Source organism: Dermochelys coriacea, chromosome 2 (genome assembly GCF_009764565.3).
Source record: "Dermochelys coriacea isolate rDerCor1 chromosome 2, rDerCor1.pri.v4, whole genome shotgun sequence".
Classification (NCBI taxonomy): Eukaryota; Metazoa; Chordata; order Testudines; family Dermochelyidae; genus Dermochelys; species Dermochelys coriacea.
Window position 1 is genome coordinate 211,746,002 of NC_050069.1, and position 20,635 is coordinate 211,766,636.

General features: G+C 43.1%; 1 protein-coding gene and 1 long non-coding RNA gene across 4 annotated transcripts in view; both read right to left on the reverse strand.

Moving 5' to 3' along the window:
- Positions 1-19,373, reverse strand: part of SP4 (Sp4 transcription factor) — a 45,014-nt gene extending 25,641 nt beyond the window's left edge. Inside the window, exons 1-3 of one of the 3 annotated variants that reach the window (XM_038390311.2) lie at positions 18,810-19,373; positions 18,140-18,234; positions 16,130-17,687 (exon numbers count right to left, since the gene is read on the reverse strand). In XM_038390311.2, the coding sequence (XP_038246239.1) occupies positions 16,130-17,687; positions 18,140-18,234; positions 18,810-18,816 (1,660 nt within the window). In that variant the 5' untranslated portion in view covers positions 18,817-19,373. Of the gene's footprint in view, positions 1-16,129; positions 17,688-18,139; positions 18,235-18,338; positions 18,607-18,809 lie in introns of those variants that run through there. The other 2 variants (XM_043509199.1, XM_038390313.2) reach the window with 2 other exon arrangements.
- LOC119851083 lies at positions 10,542-16,035 on the reverse strand. The gene is made up of 4 exons (XR_005291130.2): positions 14,952-16,035; positions 14,351-14,411; positions 13,013-13,058; positions 10,542-11,736 (listed from the first exon to the last, which is right to left on the reverse strand). It is a non-coding gene; the product is annotated as an uncharacterized LOC119851083 (long non-coding RNA).
- Positions 19,374-20,635: the final 1,262 nt, after the last annotated feature.

Consider the following 20,635-nt stretch of genomic DNA (forward strand, 5'->3'; position numbering starts at 1 on the left):
CTTTGTATTCATTCTTTCTAACATTTGTGTAGGTTTTTTTTTTTAATCTTAAATTTTACAACTTACAAATATTTCTTTAAAACTTTCAGCATTATTTAGTAATTGCTTTACATCTTTATCAGACAAAAATTTTATAAAGCTGAAGTTAATTTTCGCTTTCCGTTATCAAGGAAAATATTCGTATCGCTGCAATATGAAAGTACCTGTATGTATTATCAACTATGTATATAAAGATGCATGGTAGCTGCTTTTTGGAAAAGGACAGATTCCCTCAACATTATTGGCATGAAAAACAAAGTATGGAAAATACTTCCAATGGAAAAAAGTGACAGCCAGCCTTAAATTAGGATCAAGTAGAGTTTATATCATCTGATTAACATTTTGGGAATATAAACAAAAACACAGATAAAACATAAAGGGGTACTTTAAGAAGATAACAGTTTATGAATAAAATGTATTAATACTTCCATGAAATGTTCTTGTATGTTTATGTCCAAATAAAACATTTTTAAAACTAGGTTACACCCTAGTTAGCAACCATATTAATTAGAGTATCATAGTTTCAGCCTTGACAGACCACCACCAAAATGTGCTGTACCTTCCAAGCTATACCTGAAGATCTATTTATTATTTCTATTACTGTAGTGCCTAGGAATCCTAATCATGAAAAAAGACCCCACTGTGCTAGAAACAAAAAGATGATCCTTGCCCCAAAGAGCTTACAAGCACTACTTAAATTCCTTTAACCTCTGTAAGGTCTGCAGGCAATTTGAATGAGCTCATGGAACATAAGAGCTTCAGAGGAGTTACTGATTTATACAAAGCTTAGATGATCTCCTGTACTGCATATAAAACTTCCAAAGCCCTCTGGAGTCTTCAGGGGGTTCCAAAGCTACAGAATTCTGAAGTCCATTGAGCTTTTGTCAAACTTGTCATGACATACCTTTTATGAACCTTGCTAGTTCTCCAAGGAAAAGTAAAGCTTAAAATAGGAGCTTTGGTAGTAGACCTTAAGTGTCCACATCATGTAAGTGGAACAGTCTGATATTCCTAATTTGCCACTTAACCGTCACCCAGAGCTTCATAAATAATTTCAAGTTTCTAGGCCTCAGCTGAAGATATAGCCATTTTGTTGTATAAGAGATTACTCATTTAACAAATTAACTAATTTTTCCAACTCATGTAGCCCTGTGTGCGATTTTGAGGATTTGAGAAAAGCAATCTTCAGCAACACCACACAGCCTTGGGGAACTGAAATTGAGACTGCCTGTCTAATCTGTGCTTGAGATCTAGCCCAGCAGTGGGGGCGAAACTGTAGAGTTACCAGACCAGAACCTGACTGACATATCTGGCCAACCAACTATAGGATCCAGAAAGCCTGCCCATGGCTGGGACCACCCTGACATGTGAGCTGAGCTCAGGCAGGGACAGCATTTGTGAAGAGAACTGTCTACAGTGAATCTGGTTACAGCATTAGAAGATGCAGCTCCTGAGTTTTTCTCTTCCACAAAAGATCTGAGACTCCATTTTGTCTCTCTCTACCTGAAATAGCTGTCTTCCAGCTAAGCCTGGTATGATTCCCCTGCATTGGGATTCAGGGGATAGCTAGAGCTTGAGCCTGACCAGCAGCACACTTCTCCATAAAGGAAAGACTGAGACCCAAGATGAATTCTTGCCAGGAAGAACTGACTGCCAGCTGCATGACAGGGGACAACCAGGACCTCCCAGATATGGTACCAGACTCTTCTTTAAGCATCAACTCCAACTAGCAGGTAAGGCCCACAGGAAGACATTGGGGATGGGAAACTATTTTTACTTTGTTCTGGACTTTTGAATTATTAAATTATTCTTGTAGGATTGGCTGACTACTCATTTAGTTAACATTCTTGATTCCCTGCCTGTTCCCTTTCCCTTTTAATCTGCCCCTAGTTTTCATGGAATAAAATGATTTATCCCTATAATCTGATCCTTGCTTCCTGCAACTATAATGTATAGCATCCTACAGATCACAAGGTCTACTAGTTTATACCAGCCACCAGATGGAAGCAAAAAGCACAACAAACCAAGGGCCTCCACTACTCCTAAAGTGGGTCACTTGGGGATCAGAAATGACCCCATGAGAGGTGACCTTCCTAGGTCTCCAGCACAGCCATGTCAGTTTTGGTTTTCAGACCTACTATATCTCTCAGATCATCTTTTTATAACAACATATCCACCTTGGATGGGCAAAAACTCTAAGGGCTACAGTCTAGTACTTCACCTGGACCCTTGGTCCCTGGACCCGATAGCATGGATGCTATGGGGCTGACATCAGCGGAGAGAAGTTGTTCAGTAGAAGACGCAGTGTTCTACTTCAGACTAGAAAATCCTCCACTAAGTCAGGGTGGGCAAACTATGGCCTGCTGGCTGAATCTGGCCCATCAGCTGTTTTAAGCTGGCCGTCAAGCTCCTGCTGGGGAGTGGGGTCTCGGGCTTGCCCCACTCCAGCGCTCCAGCTGGGGAAGCAGGGTCAGGGGCTGCTCCACGCGGCTCCCAGAAGCCGCGGCATGTCCCCGCTCCGGCACTCCAGACGGGGAGCAGGGTTGGAGGCTGCTCCACGCCGCTCCCAGAAGCGGTGGCATGGCCCTACTCCACCGCTTCAGCCAGAGAGCAGGGTTGGAGGCCGCTCCACGCAGCTCCTGGAAGCAGCGGCATGGCCCCCCTCTGGCTCCTACGTGCTCCAATGGCCCCCTCTGGTGCTCCAAAGGAGCTGCACCTCCGCGTAGGAGCCGAAGAAGGGACATGACAGTGCTTCCACGAGCCACTTGAGGTAAGCGCTGCCCGGAGCCTGCACCCCTCAGCCTCTCCCCATGTCCAAACCGCCTGCCCCAGCCCTAATCTCCCCCCGGCCCTCTGAACCCCTCGATCCCAGCATGGAGCACCCTCCTGCATCCCAACCTCCTATCCCCAGCCCCACCCCAGAGCCTGCACTCCTTCCCACACCCCAACCCACTGCCCCAGCCCTGATTCCCCTTCCGCCCTCCAAACCCCTTGGTCCCAGTCCAGAGCACCCTCCTACACCCCAAATTCTTCATCCCCAACACCACCCCAGAGCCGCACCCCCCAGCTGGAGCCACCTCCCGCACCCTGAACTCCTAATTTCTGGCCCACACCAGAGCCCTCACCTCCGCCTGCATGCCAACCCCAATTTTGTGAATGTTTATGGCCTGCCATACAATTTCTATTGCCAGATGTGGCCCTTGGGCCAAAAAGTTTGCCCACCCCTGTACTAAGTGTAAATATAATGCAAAATGAAAATGTTTTTCCTCCGGTCATTCAGTTAGTTCCATCAAAGTTCACGTAGCAGCAGTATCTGCCTATCATCCCCCAGTCCAAAATGGCTTGGCCTTGTCTCACCCTACTGTTTATGAATTCTTAAAAGGATTGTCTTAAGTTTTCTACTTGTCAGGAAAATTTCCCCTTCGTGGGAGTTGAACTTTGTGCTTACTTCATTGATATACCCACCATTTGAACCCATGACACTGTGTTCACTATATTAACTGACAACTAAAACTGCATTTGTGGTAGCAATCATGTCTGCTCAGAGAGTGAGATTCAGGCTCTGATGATGGGTCCCCTTGCTATGATATTTTATGCAGACAGAGTAACTATGAGACCTTGCTCCAGATTTACACCTAAGGTAGTCTCTGACTTTCATATCGATTAGTAGATACATTTACTGGTGTTCTTCCATTATCCATCTTGTAGGGAGGTAAAACTGAATACTTTGGATGCGAGAAGAGTACTGTCCAATTACCTTTGCAAATTGCTGAGATTGCTCATGCCAGTTGGAAATAGGTCCAAAGAGCAAGCTATTTCAGTACAAAGACTTTCAAAATGGATCACAGACTGTATTAAAACAGCCTATGATATCTATAAGTTGACTCCTCCACCTCTCATTAAATTTCATTGCTTACTGCCACAAGTGACCTGGGCAGCATGTCTTAGTAGAATTCCCAGAGCTGCTCTGCAGCTTTCAGCTTGAATAGAGCTCTGTTCAAACATTCATCAACCACTATTCATCCATGTCAGCCTCCAGCTCAGTTTGATCAGGCATGTCAGCAATTATTGTTTAGATGAGCTCCTAGCTCCCATCTCCTGGAGGAGTTAACTGTTGGCTAATCATTGAGAATGAAATCCATATGTGTACAGATAGTCAAAGAACAGTTTCTTATCTTACAGTAACCGATTCTTCAAGATGTTCTATACACATGGATCTCATGGCCCACCCTCCTTCCCTGCAGCTTAGATTCTTTTGACCAGGATTCTGGGTGGTGAAGGAACAGTATGACAACTCTTGGAGGTGCTCCACCCTTTACGCTGGGTGGGGTTGGGGAGGGCAAGGCTATTGTAGGGTGCATGAGTGGCTGTGACAGCCACCTGTTAAAAGATTCTGATCTGTACATGGGGTGCATGAGCTCAGCATGGGATTGACGTATACAAAACATCTATGGTGATGGTTCCTATGCATATTCCACTCAAGGTGTATCTGCACTCCATGCACCTAAGACCTGAAGATTTAAAATTAGCAGCATCCATTGGTCCGTGCCTGAGCCATTCATTTCATCATGCTACAAACCAAGGGCATGAAGGGTAGCACAGACCTACTATCTCTCCATTGCCTTGGTCCAAGACTCAACTTGTCAGTGTAAGCAGCTGTGCTAGTGTTGCTGTTCCAAATTCCAGTTTTTTCTATAAATAGCTTTCTTTTCCAGCTAGCTTTAGATTTTTTAGTTAGATAATGGTAGAAGAAGTCCAGGTGTTTCCCCTCTTCCCTTCCCCGCCCCCTCTAACCGACAATGTTTGGGTTATTAATATGCCCAAGATCCAGGATTTCAAGACCTACATGGCCTGTCCCTTGGTCTTCCTGGTTACTGACTTCCATGACACTTGTGATGCATTGAGGAGTCCCACATCCCCCTCTAAGTGCAATATCTACCACTCCTTTTCCCTCTGAACCTGCCAAGCCCAAGAGTTCTTACTCAGATACTCGAAGAAAAATGAAAAATGAAGTGTTGTATAATAGGTACTGCAGATGACCTGGGTTCTGGTTCCATGATCAAGCATAGCCCTCAGGGTACAGCAGGAGACTGCATCAGAAATCTGAGGGAAACCCACGGAGACAAAAAAGCTGCTGAAAAAGTGTGAGGCTTGTTTTCTTAGAGACTGGGGCATGCAGATTTTTTTGTGGTGGAGGGGAAAGCGTAGCTGTTTGTAACAGATCTTTCTATAGTGTTTAGTAGTACCCAAGCATGCTCTTTCAAAATTAAATGTAACACAGGGTGAGAATAATTTCATCAGCATTCAAAAGTGTCAGGAAATGGTATCTCCACTCAGCAAGACCTCCTATAGGAAAGTTGGAGATAAGTGCACTGGTACTGGAGAAGGGAACACAGTTTTTCTCTGGGTATCGCTGTTGCTGTAGCCACCAAAATCAAGAACAACTTGAAAGTATGTTTATGTACCCATTCTGCAAGAAGGGAAGGAGATGATGCTGCCCATCAGGAGTTAATTACTAATTAACAACTTTGAAAGTAATTCAGTGCTATAGCTGACAGAAGCAGAGGAGGCTAGCATCACCGACAAAAGTGCCTGGATTGTAAGGGGAAAGGAGCGGCACTCTGATTTTTCTTTAAGCTTAGGAATCATAGTGACACACTCAGCAATCCCTTTACATTTTGAAGACTATTCCCTCCAGGAAAAGGGCTTGCATTTATGATTTCTAATATAAACCACCACAGTCTCTAATTATTTAGTGAACAGGGAGTGCCAATGAGTTAATGTAACAGGTGCCACTACTTCTTTTCTTTTTGCGAATACAGACTAACACGGCTGCTACTCTGAAAAATGTAACATGTGGGAAGTCATTCAAGGGAAATCAGGAATTGCCAAACATATACCTACTTTTCTTGAAAATGACAGCCAGCACTACTTCACACCAGGCCACATTTGAAGTTTCTAGTCCTCTCTGTTTTTAAGTTAAGGACAAAATTAATTTTCTTAACTATAATTTTTATTTCTCATAGCAGAGATCATGCAGTTGTTTGGCTATTGCTCACAGTTAGACGTGAGCCATCCATTATAATGGAGGCACTTTAGGCTCCGGCACACCAGAGTTCACAATCCCTTTGCCAAAGAGGGTTTCAAAATCTGAAACTAAAACTATGTAGAAAATATTAATGAATACTATAGGCTGTGGTATTAACACCACAGAATTAACAGAAATTCTACAAGCTTAATTTTTAAATCAAGAACATTGGCATATAGGAATGGTGAGTCCAAACCAATGGATGCTCTCAAATATGAAAAATAGAAGTTGCAAGCATAAAACATACTTCACTGATAGAAAATAGCAAGCAATAAGGACAAGATATCAAATAAGGCAACAAATCTAAGAAATTCCATCCTGAAAAATTTATTTTTTTAGATTTTGTATTTTTAATTTTACTTGCTTAACTAACACTGAGGGCACCCAAAAGGAACAAAGTCTGCACCAGCCAAGAAGAGAATGCCAGTCTTATAATGCTTGCTGAAGTAATTGCAAATCTAAAATGGTACCATTGTGAACTCCACAGTCAAAGCCGTTTCTTATCCCACGAACATGAGCCCCTTGCGGAATATACTTTCATGCCTTTAGAAAGGGCCTTATCAATGGATGCTTTGTATGTCTGATATATGGACAGACTGATTATTAAAATGCTTCAAGCATTTTTGAGAACATTGTGAAAGAAGAATATAGGGCTCTCTCTCCATTTCTTGGTCTACTGAAAGTAGATTTTTAAGACCAATGTTTGTGGTTGGAAGGGGCAGGGGGAGGAAAAATATCAAAGGTGAAGTGGAAGTTTTCCCTTATGTACTATAACAGGGTTCATGACCCGCCACTCTTTCTGGGGCTCACTTCCTCTCCACAATATGGCTCAGAGAGGCTTCAGGGTCGTGCAACACCCGTATCTTTATTTACTTAAGGTTGTCCCCCACCAGTGTCCATCTATATACAAGCTGTACAGGCAGAGTCATTCTTCAGCTAGGAGACCTCCAGCTCCCTCCCTGACTGACTTCTCCCTTGCTGTCCCTAATTCAGCCCAGTACCTAAAGTACATATTAAAGTTTGGTCTAGTGGGTTAAAAAAAAAGTTTCATGAGGTCTTGCAGAAAAAGGCTGAAATGCCACTCATCTCTCTATCTTCTCATTGCTTCATTGTGAGAAGATAGACAACCATAGAGATGTAGAGACAACCAAGCAAAAACAAAAAAATTCAGTACCCAATATTTTAAAATTCTTCAAATTTTGTCAATAAATAATGTGGAGGCTTTAACATGGCAGTAGGGACACAGACTGCATGGAAATGAGAGATAACCCTGCAGCCCTCCCCTCAACCTCCCCAGGATATAGACCTCCAGGGCAGGCCCAGGTCTTGAGCTGTGTCAGGTCAGGTGCAGCCTCACCGCTGAGTCTGTATCCTGGGGCGGGCTTCAGGGTGATCTCCCACCGCTGTGCAGCCAGTTGCTAGTGCTCCTCACTGCCATGCTGGAGCCTCCACATTTATTTATTGACAAATAAAATATGCAGAATTTTAAAATAGCGTACAGAAATTTTTTTGGGGGGGGGGGCACATAACTCTCTCGGGAGTTATCTATGAATAAAAACAAGGTGAGATAAAAGGACATCTGCTAGTTCTAAAATCTTAAAGACCATAGTGACCAGAAACAATCAGTTTCTTGGTTTAATAAATCAGTTTATCAAAATACGTTTTGCACTTACATTTAAAAAAATTACACCATATAGGTAATTTTATTTAACTAATAAACAATTTGAAAAAGCTGTTTGTGCATTTTAAATTGAAATTTAATTTCTGTTCAAGTAGGGCTTGACACAAATCACAAACAATTATCTAGTAGGTAAGAAATTTATCACTCACTGTTTTGTAAATGTAAAAAATATAAAAATTAAGAACCTGAAAAAATGTAAGTTAAACTATTTAATTGCTTAACTAAATGAGTATAGATAAAGCACATCTCCTAATTCATTAGGGGCACTCTTGAAATATGGGGAATCCAAGTTTCATATCCCTTCTCCACAACAGGCGAAGAGGGAAAATAAACCCAGGTCTTGAACATCCTTGGCAATGACCCTGAACAATGGGCTAAAGTTTATAAAGGGGGAGCACCACCATCCTTCCTTCTTTGTGAATCTAGATCTTTAAAAACATCCAAACAAAATGTTTTGAAACATTTAATTCGACCCAAAACTGACATTTGATTTGCTGAATTTTTTTTTTTGAATTTTCAAATTCGCTTACACTTTAAAACAGAGTTGAGTTTTTGTTTAAAACTGAAGTGGGGAAAAGAGGGAAAAAACACAAAACAAAAATAAAAACCATAAATTTGTCTAGCTCTTACCACCCACAAGTCTCTAGGATTAAAGTAAAACTAACTACCCCAACTCCCACCTTTTCCACGTTAATTTGTATGCCATTTTTGGCGTATTTAGGAGGGCTCAATACCAAACTTCTCAGCAGCCTTGCAAACAGATTGGATCCTGAGTTGGTATGTAGGATGCCCTGATACAGTGTGATCAGATGTGGGCAAATCTTCAAGAGAATTTGCCCACATCTGATCCAGCTTGAGGATTTGCCCACATTTGATCCAGCAAGCTGGATCAGCCACAGCAATCCATAAGGGGAATAACCCATATTTCTCACTGCCAATGTCAACCATGAAAACCTGTCTTTTTTGAGCTTGTTCATAACCTGTTATCAGAACAATTAGTGGGAAAGTACAGGTGAGTGTCCATCCCTCATCAGAGGAGAAAAAGTATCCCCTTTCAATATGGTTATTTTCCAGGGTTTTTTTGCAAACTAAAAGTAGTAGTTTGGATGTAGCTCCACGCTGATTTTTTTAACCTGTTTCTGAGACAGCACTTTCAGACAGGAGTTGGGGGGGCAATTTGCATTGCTAAGAAAGTAGAAAGGTACAGTGTCTCAAACAAAAAATACCAAAGACATATTATATGGTGACCTGATAATCCATTTGAACTAGGGATACCTTTTGTGGTTCCAGATCTCTGAATGTCCTTGTGCATTCAGGACTACCTTACTAAACAGAAGACTTTTGCATAACTTTTTTCTGGTGAGACCAAGTTATATTTTAATGTAGATGCTACCATAGGTTTGTGTGGTGCTTTAGGCAAGTCAAAGATGTCTCTGTCTCAAGGAGTTTACAGTCCAGCGAAGACCTTATTTAAGACAGGGTACTTGCAGAGCTAGGACTACATGATTAATTTGGAACTTCCTTTCCTACCTAAACTGTTTCTGCATTGCTACCAAGCCAGAACAGCGTCGAGAACCCAGGGGAAGAGGAGAAATCAGTTGTATACAATAAAACAGACTGTGTAGCCAAAGACTACTGAGCCTACGGGATCCTGAAAGTCTTATGAGTGTGCGTATTATGGGCACTACACCTGCTGTTCTCATTGTTAAGACCAGTAATCAGTGTAGCTATTTGCCAGAGCCAAGAGGTATAAGCCATCTTCTGTCACATACAGCTTCCAAGAGCAGGAAGGTTTGGTGTCAAGATCTCCTAAATATTCTAGTAGGGCATATAAGTTAATTGGAGCTGGGGGGAGGGGGGAGAGAAAGAGAAGAAGAGGGAGATCCACAAGGGTCTTTTACAGTTTTCCTAACCTACCAAAAAAACCCACCTTCTGGCTGATTACCTTCCTCCCCACCCATACATGATGGAGTGTACATAGCCATTCACTCAGATATGGAAAAGGATTTATGCCTTCAAAAGAAACTAGGCACAAACCCTGTCCTGGAGAAATGGCTCAGTCTGCCAACTGGAAAGAAAAGATCCCTACCTGGACTCATGCAGGCAGGTATATAAAAATGAAAGGGATGTAGCTTGGGGTTCTCAGAAGAAAGCGCTCTCTCCTGGCTTCACTACATCTCTAGATTGGAAGGCAAGAGAATCTCAGGCCAGCCCATGAGAAAGAGAGGCAAGGAGAACAAGGGAAACAGACTGCTTTATCCCTGTGAAAGGGCTGAACATCTTACCAAAAACTGTAGTTAAGACTATTTGTTTTCCTCTGGCTGAAGTTTGCCTGCCAGGGTTTGGCAATTAACTTTTTCCTCCCTCTTTCCACTACCTTGCTAGTTTCGCTGTTGCCCACAAGTATCTATATTGACAAAAGTTGAGAATTGCTGTCAGTGTACTGGATATGTCAGTCCCCAGATGTTGAAGGTGACTGCTTCAGTTACAAAGTTTATATATATCTTGTAACTATAATGACTAGAAGCTTTTCTTTAGTGTGAAACTTGATTTTATAGAAGTTGATAGCAGCGAAAAAGAAAGCTTCCTACTTGCTATAATTAAGTAGGCAGGTGGAGTTTTCAAGCTTTAATAGTGCATGTTTGTAAGTTAGTTTAACCCCTCGTGTATATATTTTCCTAAATATTTTAAGTGTCTGTGAGGGGGAAATTCAAGTATTACAAAACACTTCAGTTCAATCATTTGTTTTTTTATTGTCTCCATTATGCGAGAAGAACTTAAAAAAACCCAAAAACCCAAGAGTTAGTTTTTCTTGTAATTTGTCAGACTTAAAAAACTTTGCTTCAGAACAGCTAATGGTGGAATAAGTAAAGGTCTTTATAACGTGAACACTGAAATTGAAGTTGTCTACCAACTTAATTTTTTTTTCCAACAAGTTAATAGCAAACATTACATGACATTTTGCAAAATACAGTATTTCTGAACAGTCATCAAGTTACAACAACATTTCCTGAACTTCTCAATGCCAAATCCAACTCCCACCCACCTCTTTAGAAAAAGAAAACCAAACACAGCCCCTCCAACTTTATCATGTATTGTTAAAAGCTTTCCTGAAATGAGACAATACAGTAGATTTTCACAAGTTTCCTTTCTTACATTTTTGATGAGCAATTAATTTTGCCTTTTAAAGTATAATCAGAATTTGAGTTAGCACCTATTGAAATGAATAGGGCATTTCACAAACAGCTATTGTATCATGCTTTCTGCAAACTCATGTAGACACTGCTATATCAGTGAATACTGGTAATTTTTTTTTAAAGGTTTTCTTCACAATCCTACCAGATAGAGACCTTAGTTAATGCTAAGACTCGGGACAACAGAGGGCTTATCTGTTGCCCGCATCTAGCATGTTCTTTGTGCCCACTGGAGAGAGGTGTGGGGACTCCCCACATTAAAAAAAAATGTTGAGTTAGAGTCTGTATTCCAGAGACCATTTTATTACATTAACACTAACAACAGATGTGGCTACTAAGCACTACTGCAATACATATAATAAAATATTCCAAAGGACAGCATGATCTAGCACACACGATATGTACTGTAAGTTACATAAGACATTCTGACTAGAAGCCCAATCTTAACAGTCCTCATATTACTAAGAACTGAAAACAAGATCAGACCTTGGATTCCAAACTGATCAGATAAAGACCAATCCTTTTAACAGACTGGAAGAATGCAATGATTCCTTGTCTTATGTTAATTGAGACATCCAATTTGAGCCAGATCCTACAGTCCATGTTCAGGCAAAACTTCCGCTGACTTCAGGATCGGGCCCTGTACGTCTTTAGGAATTCTGGATGACTAGAACTACATGGCTCTAAGGTGGTCTCAGCAAGTTCAAGGTTTCAAGCCACAATCCATTCATGACCTACATATTGAGCATTAGGCGAAAGCAACTTTTCAGCACGTAAATCTGACCTTTCCACATCTGAAATCAATCATAAAATGCCAGAACCTGTATCTGGCAGATAACACCATGGGTTAGCTGAGGTTATCTGCTAGAATAGCCCAGGGTTAACTATTACACTAGGATGCTATGATAGAGGTCTTCACTATAAATGCTGGACAAAGCTTAATTGCATTGATCGTGTCAGAATTCAACGATGCAAGTTGAAATTCTAGTAAATTTGACATTAACAGATGTAAACATTTACAAATGAGTGTGGAATGGACAGCATAAAACTAATACAAATTTACATAGCGGCTAACTACACTGGACTATCAAAAGAATAAAAAGTTAGCAATAGATTATTGTAAAAAGGCTGTCTAGCGAAGTATGCATTACATATATTTAATGGTTAATAAAGTATCCTCTATGCGCTACTACTTCTTTATTGACTAAGCTTACAAAGTCCTGGCATTCAACTTGACAGCATTTCTGTTTGTGCCTTTGTAATGTGATAATTTTTGATTGTCCACACCCAATCAATTCCACAATTTCAGGAAGTATTCTAGGCATCAGTGGCCAGAACCCTATTGATTTTAGGGAAAAAATCAGAAAGGGGAAACATGGAGGATTCATGGAGCCCTGCTTATGATTAGCAGAGCCAGAGTTTCAAGCACCTTTGTAACTACCTATAGGTCAAACAACTGGTTGATGGCATTCATTAGTGCCTTCCAACAAAATACCACAATCTCCTCTCTGCCTATCCTCCCAACAGAATTTAACATGTTGAAACCTTCAATGATCCATCTCCCAGGCAGAAAGAGTAATGGGAGTGAGGAAAATGTGTACATAATCTCTGTCATAAGAGGGGAGGGGGAAAGAGGCACAAGAGCCTCTAGTGTGGAAGAAGAGATGGACATGGGAGGCCACAAAACTCTTATAAGAGAAAGACTGAGGGAATCTGGCATGCAGCACAGGGGAGAATAAGGGGCCACACAGCCCCTACCGTTGGAGAAGGGAAATGAGGGGCACAGAGAGCTCCATGTTTGGAGAGGTGGAAGTCACAGGAATTCCTGAAATAGAGGGGGATGCGAGTCTGGCACACAGAGCTATGGGTGGAGGAGGTAAAATTGAGGAATGCAAGGAGCCCCTGGGGTGACCCCCCACTGCAGTTAGACATGAAATAAATTGCCAAAGCAAGACAGAACTTACTGATGGACATTACTCTGCAAAAAAATAAAATAAAAAAATACACTACCTGAAGACAATTATGACAGTTCCCCTTTTCATCTGTATTTATGGATCTATGACAATGGAATATAATTATTAGCTTATAGTAGTTCACCTCTATTATGCACTTGAGAACATTTCTAGCAAAAAGCAGTGTCTTTTTTAAAATATTAAGTTTATAAATGGTGGTAGAATCTCCATTAAGTCACAAAACTCCAATCTAATTTCTACATGTGACATCATAGTGAATCAGTCTATGGAGTCTCCTAATTAACTAAGGCTTTCCACTAGTGACAGCCACAAGTAAAACTCAGTTAATTTTTATTCCTCTCCTCTATCCCACAATATTCATATTAATGGAGAAATATTTCAAGGAAAGATGTAGGTATATTTAAGAGACATTTAATCAATATTCACCTAACCTCATTCACAAGAACACTCAGCAATTGTGCTCTGTATGTGAACAATGTTTTCGGAGGAAGGGACAAGAACCTTCATCTACTGTGAAGCCTCCCTAGTACCATACAACTGCCATTTGATTTCTCTCCTCCCACCTTTTGTCTTGTTCCCTCTGCCTTCCAAGAGAGGACATCATAACCTGGGCTGGTAAACTCTGTGAACAGCAGCATGGTCAAAAACCTCATTATCCTTTCAGTCAAATTCCCACTTATGCCTAAACACAGTTGAGGCCTAAACAGCATACAGGAAACAGAAAATTTGTTGTTTCCTATATTGCTTCCCCAAGCAGTCTTCCCAGTAAGAGTTCCATGCTAATGAGTTCTTTTGACTATATGCAAAATCTCCCTTCCAAGACAATTTTCCAAACCAAATTGGCCAGCAGAACTATGTAATCCATTCACAGAGTGCAATATTATTTGTTTGAACCAGAGCAGCCAAAGGTCAAGATTGTAATGTTGATTAGAAATGAGACACCACTGAAACAAACTTACTGTTTTTTCAAATAACCCAGGAGTATTAATAGCAGCACAGGGTGTCAGAGTTTAAGGCCAGAAGGAACCCTCAGATCATCTAGTTTGACCTCCCGTATATATTACGGGCTACAACCACCACCCTGCACCTGCACATTAAATCCAACAATTGAAATCAGACCAAAGTGTTAGAGCCCATAAGAAACCACACTATTACATGCCACAGATAGAGACTAGAAGTGACAGAGGTGCACCAATGCCCAAGGACCCTACAGTGGAAGGAAACTGATTAAGTGACCTTTACCCAGATAATCCCAGCAAGTGACCTGAACTCCATATTGCAGAGGAAAATGAAAATACAGAGATATGATGGCATCACTACAAACTAGTTCTAGACAGTTAAAACCACGAAAAAAAAAAAAAAAAAAAGAACGTACCACAGGAGATACTAACTTTCAGGTCTGCTTATGAGAAGTTAAAAATGATGTCTAATCCCCCCTGAAAAGAAAAAAAAAAATGAAGAATCCTCAGGCCTACAGCTATAACAGTTTTAATTCATTTGGCATGAAACGTCCTGCTTAGCATATGCATACTAGTACAACAGTAAAGCTACATCTACACTAAAAACTTCTGACAGTATAATAATGTCAGATGGAGTGCCTAAAATGTATATATAATACTGGCAAAACCTCTAGTGCAGATGCAGTTCACTGACAAAAAGAGTGCTTTTGCCAGAACAGCTTATTTTGCTCAAGAAAAGTATATGAAGTATTCTGGCAAAAACATTTTTTGCTGGTAGAAGCTGCATCTTCACTAGGTATAGCTATACTAGCAAACCTTTTCTAGTGGTAATTTGATACAAGTCTACACACTGGAGATTTTTCTATTCCTTACTACTAAAATGGGAAGAATCTCTAAATTATGTCAATTAAAAAGTAATTAAAAAAGTGAAATATTTTGCTAAAACTTTACATATGAAAATTAACTTTAAAATTTTATATATTTCTCACACACAGACATACACATGCCCCTACCAACTTGTTTTCCCCTCTCCCCGACTGTGGAACTGCAGAGACCCTGCAGAATTCACTTTCAGAATATTTATGAAAAAGTTCTTATCAGCATTTAGGTATTTAAAAAACTGTTCTTCCTAGCCTATCAGAAGAGCAATCAGACAAGTATATTACAATTTAAATTAAGACTTCCAATACTAAACAACGAACCACAGCTAAGAGTAATTTTTAAACAGACTATGGGAATTACGCTCTATATCAGTAATTCTCAACCTATTTACCATTGTGGGCCCCATCCACACAACATATATACTACCTATATGGCCCTGAAGATATCACATGGGCCGCAGCTGTGTGCTGATTGGGCTGCAAGCAACCTCCACATTGAGAATCACTGTTCTATATGTACAAATTCAGAGCATTTTACTCATTCTACAGCCATGTGATACATTTGTGAAACCCTGACTGTAAAGGGATCAATTACATAATGATGAGCAATTCTATAATCAACTGAAGTGAGTACTGGCCACAAGATTAGCCAAGTTCACTTGCTATCTCCATCTTCACCTACACCAAGACAAGCAATTACCAGCCTTAGATCAAGAGAGTTGAATGTTCTCCGAAAACTTAATGTTGCAGAAAGTTTTACTACTAGAGTCTCAGACCACAAAGAACCCTAAAAAGCATACCTTTGGTAAACTGACAGTAAGTGGTCACTTTTTTCTGTCATTCATGTTCTAAACAACACTTTTTCAAATACAATTTCAAAAATGATAATCAAATGAAATCAAGTTCCATATTTAGAAAAGGCCTCAGATGGGAGATCTGGATACATCTATCTCAATGGTTCTCAAACCTTTGTACTGGTGACCCCGTTCACACAGCAAGCCACTGAGTGCGACCCCCCCGTATAAATTAAAAACACTTTTTTATATATTTAAACATTATAAATGCTGGAGGCAAAGCAGGGCTTGGGGTGGAGCCTGAGAGCTCGCAACCCCCCAGGTAACAACCTTATGACCCTGAGGGGTCCCAACCCCCAGTTTGAGAACCCCTGAACTGTCTCCGTATCAATTAAAAAAAAAATCACTTTTAAAATGTTAGTTTATTTTCTTATAATGTTACACCCAGAAGTATAAGCAAAAACACTCTCAATGCCCAACACTATTAAATATAAGAAAATATGTGTGACAGAACACCTACCTGCAACACCAGTAATGGTAACTGGAACTCCTTGAACTTGAACACCTGCTGCACTGAGGCTGGCAACACTTACTGTTTGGAGGTTAGGCACTGAAGCAAGCTGGGCAGCATTCAGTGTGATTGGGGTACCAGCAACAGCCATTGGTGCAATCTGGGCAATAGTTGCACTCCCACTTGAAGACACTGGGGTGATGGTTAGTTGCTGGGGTAACCCAGCATTCTGAACTTGCAAATTTGAAAGGCTTTGAAGATTCTGAACCTGCACAGTTTGCCAGCTGATCTGCCCTGATGGTGTTAAAGTTGGAGCCCTGATGAGTACCTGAGTTGGACTCACTGCTTGCAGCTGAACATTTTGCAAAGGCTGTTGTTGGATGGTCTGAATAGTTTGCCCTGACTGGAGTTGAAATGACTGTGGAGAAATGGCTTGAATAATCTGCTGTTGTGGCTGTTGGATCTGTATTTGCTGTAGAATAGGCTGACCTACAATTTGCACCTGTTGAAGTGAACTTGACTGATCCTGCACATTTTGTAGTCCATTAGGCTGAAGCTGACTGGAGCTCTGGGCTTCTGATTCTGTGGCAGTTGTTTGAGGTTCTTCAGGGGTATGCTCTGAACTGCTGCCTGCTGTGCTTACATACTGGCCTGCCTCTGCTGAGCTTACTAAAGTGTCACTGCTAGTCAGAGATGTTGAGGCAGTGGTTGTACAAATGGAAGAAGAGGAAGGGGATTCTGGCATAGTACTAACAGAAGCAGTGGTGACAGGCGTGGATACTACCTGATTCCCATTGGAAACTCCACTATCAGCACTCTGGCCAACCTGTCCAGAACCACCTCCTGGTGCCACATTGTTTATCACAGGCAATGCTAGAGTTACTCCTCCAATGTTTATAGGCAAGGTTGTTACAACCTGAGCCTGAGTACCTGGAATAGTCTGCAGTTGCAGTGGTATTGAAACACCAGGCCTAATTTGGACTGGAACTGTCTGATTTCCCAGGTTCTGAGCAATAATATTCCCCGAAGTGGTCCTATTTGCAGTTGTGAGGATAGCTTGATTATTCCCTGCAGGGATGAGCTGAATTTGACCCTGTAAATCTTGTAGAGCTGTAGCATTGGCAGGATTGATTTGAATTTGCTGACCTTCCGTTGTCTGAATCTGTGGGATCACTTGGTATTGGACACTACCACTTGGATTCTGTACTTGTACTACTTGAAACTGTCCAGGGTTAGTAGCAGAAGAATTGCCTGATTTAGTTTTTGAAGGAGATGTATTCCCATTGTTGCTGCTGGAAGGACTTGCTGTGCTTGATGCAATAGAAGATCCTTGTTGAGCAACATTGTTTTCTTTTGAAGCAGGAGGAGCAGCAGCAACAAGCTGCCATGCATTTCCAGCAAGCTGAGTTGTTACTAATTCTAACTGTTGTGGTTGATTTTGAAGCTGCACCAAACCTTGGCTTGGATCTATAATAATCTGCTGTTGTCCAGTTGATTGATTCTCACCAGGAGTCCCTATTTTGCTGCAAGTGGCGGCCAGCAAAGCCAGAGGTGAAGGTTGAGAATCCTACCCATAAAGAGAGAAAACAGCAGCAAATTTATAACAGTGGCTGAGAGTTATTTCTGACAGTTCAACTATCAAAGTTTATTCAGGAAACACAAAAATGCTTAAGATGTTTTAGTACTCAGGAGAGATCATACAGTACTGAATGAGGAAGTACATTCTCACATCCTCATATATGCTTGAAAAAATAAGGCCTTTTATCACCAATAAATTAAACTACTGCCGAAGTGTTTCTTCCTCAATCCAGTCTTTTTTACAAAATTCTTCAATACACAGCAAGAAGTTTATCAGTTTAAAGTATAATCCACCCAAAAAACATGTTCAGGCAGTCAAGATTACCATTCATGTTTCACCCACCCCAAAGAAAGACGCCTTGGATGGGAAATGCAGTTAACTGCACATTTCGTTTAAAATGCTAAGAGGTGTGCAGTTCCCATTTTGTGTGCATGAGTTACCTGTGAGCCTCCAGTTTTATTTTTTTTATTATTGTTGTTCTCTGCCTCAGGAGATTTCTCTCCCTCTGTGGGCATAACTTCCTCCTTCTTTTGATCTGCAAAAAAGATGAAGCGTAACAGGTTAATTATTCACCTTTCTTTATACAAAAGGAAAACCCATTGGCACCTCCTCTTTGGTACCCAATCCCTTCGATTTTACCTCTCTGTGAAAACCATAATCCAAATCATTATCACAAAAGAGCCCGTCCCAAAAACGTGGTTTGAAACCCAACCCATGGGGGCTGGAGAGTTAACACCCAGAAAGGGGAGGTTTGATTTCCTCTTCCCCGACAGTAGGGGGAAAAACCCACCCACAACCCTCCTCCTCCTCCTCCTGCCCCTAAAGCATCGACGGCCAGGCAGGAGGAGGGTTGTACAGGGAAGGAAAAGAGGAGGGAAGGCTGTGCACAGGAGGAAGGGTTACGGGAGAAGAGGGGAATGGAGCAGGGAGGGAAAGAGGAGGGACGAAGAGCGGAGTGGGCAGGGAAGGAAGAGAAGAAAGGGGCGAAGAAGGAGGGTCAGAGGAGGACTGAAAGAGGGCGGGATAGAGGGGCATGGAGGGGAGAGCGGAGAAGAAAGGGGCATGAGGGATGGAGATGGAGCGGGCTGAAGGAGGGAGGGGGTTACATACCGCTCATCCCGCATTAATGCCCCGCTGAGGCGCCGCTCTGGGGGGGGAGGAGGAGGCGGAGGAGGCGGAGGGTGGGGTGGGGGTAGCGGGGAGAAGGCCGGTCGCAGCCGGAGCTGGGAGGAGCGGGACGGCCTATTTTTCCACGAATGGCCGCCGCTGGGCTGTGGCGTAGCTGCCTCTCTCCGCCCGCCGCCGCCGCCTGCCCCTGAGCCCGGCGCTTGATTGACAGCTCAGAGCCAGCCGAGGGGGAAGGAGGGGCGGGGCCCAGAGAGGCCCAACTGACGCCCACTGAGCAGGAAACCGAGCCCAGCAGCCGACTCGGCCGCTCCTCTCCGACAGAGCTGGGCTCCTCGCAAATGGGCGGGGCTAGGCTAGGGCGGCGCGAGACCCAAGCTCAGAACAAGCCGAGGGGGAGGGCGGGGCCAAGGCGGCGCGAGCTGAGCTAAGAGAACCTTCGCCGGCCGTAGGGCTCCCCGAGCTGCCTGACAGCGCGAAGCGAGGAAGGGGAGGAGCCAAGCCGGGGGTGGTGCGCGGCAAAGCGCCTCCGTCTCTAGCCGCCAGAACGCCGATTGACAGCGCGCGCGAACAAGAAAAAGAGCACGTGGGCGGGCTCGCGCGGCTTGAGCCAACCAAACGGCAGCCGGGGACCTCACGCCCCCTGACTGACAGCGCGCTGGGCTGTAACCGCCAAGTCCCCGACGCGGCCCTCCCCCGCCTGCCCTTCAGTCACCCCGGGCTCAGCCCACCCCCAGCTCTGTGCGGGACCCGCTACCCCCCTGTATCGGTCTTTCTGCGGCCGCGCCTCATTCCTCTGTGGGCCCAGCTGCCGAGACACTGCAGCCTGCCCAGCGCGCCCTCCCTGCGCCCTGGCACCAGCCGGCGGCACTTTGCCGGGGGGAAACTGAGGTGCCTTTTCCCACCCCGCGTGGATATTTCCCGCACCCGGCGGTGGGGTGGGGAGGGAAGTGGGTTCTCCCTGCCGATTGGCCCAGGTGCGGTGAGGAGCATGCCGGGATGTGTAGTTTCCGGTCTGCGCATGGGCCGAGGGATGCCCTCGGGCAGCCCCGGGAGAGGGTGGGCAGCGTGCCGCAGCTGGGTTGCACCAGAGCTCCCAGCGGGAAGGTCGAGGGTTTCCAGGCGAGTAGAAGCGGAGGAGCTGCAGTCCTCAGGCTTTCCAAGGAGATGCCATTCAGTCCCCTATGGTGCCCACTGGGTGAGGCTTTAAGAGCCTGCCTTGGGCCTGGGGGGCTCCAGGTTGGATGAGCAGTTGAAACCGTCGCGCGTCCTTCCCCGTTACTTGGCTGCAGACCAGCTAGCAAGAGGGGAAGCGCTGCCTTGTAGTCTTATGTCTGAGTAACCGCGGCCTCCGTGCCAGGCATCTCAAAGCACTTGACAAGCCACGCCCGTGTTATTAATGGCCAGTTGCAACCTATGCTGCTGATTTAAAATGGCGCAAGTCGATGCCCAGTGGGCTATTTTCCTTATACCTTTCTCATACAAGAGGCTTGTGTCCCTTTTTAAAAATGTTGTAATGTATAAAGAAGGCAAGAAAACCTTTTTTCTATTTTTGTAAATCTGCTCATTTTCATTACAAGTCCAGACCTTGACAACACTATATACTCCAAACAAAAGAAGAGCTGTGAAATTATGACACCAGAAGAGGCTGAAGATTGGAAATAGTCAGACTAAAGTTTAAGACACCAGTTATTAACATCTATTTAATTTCAAAACCTAAGTATTTTTGAGAAATATCTTATTTGATAAATATCTATCAAACTTCCCCCTTCATTAAGGTGTGAGAAAGCTACCAATACCCATCTGAGGCC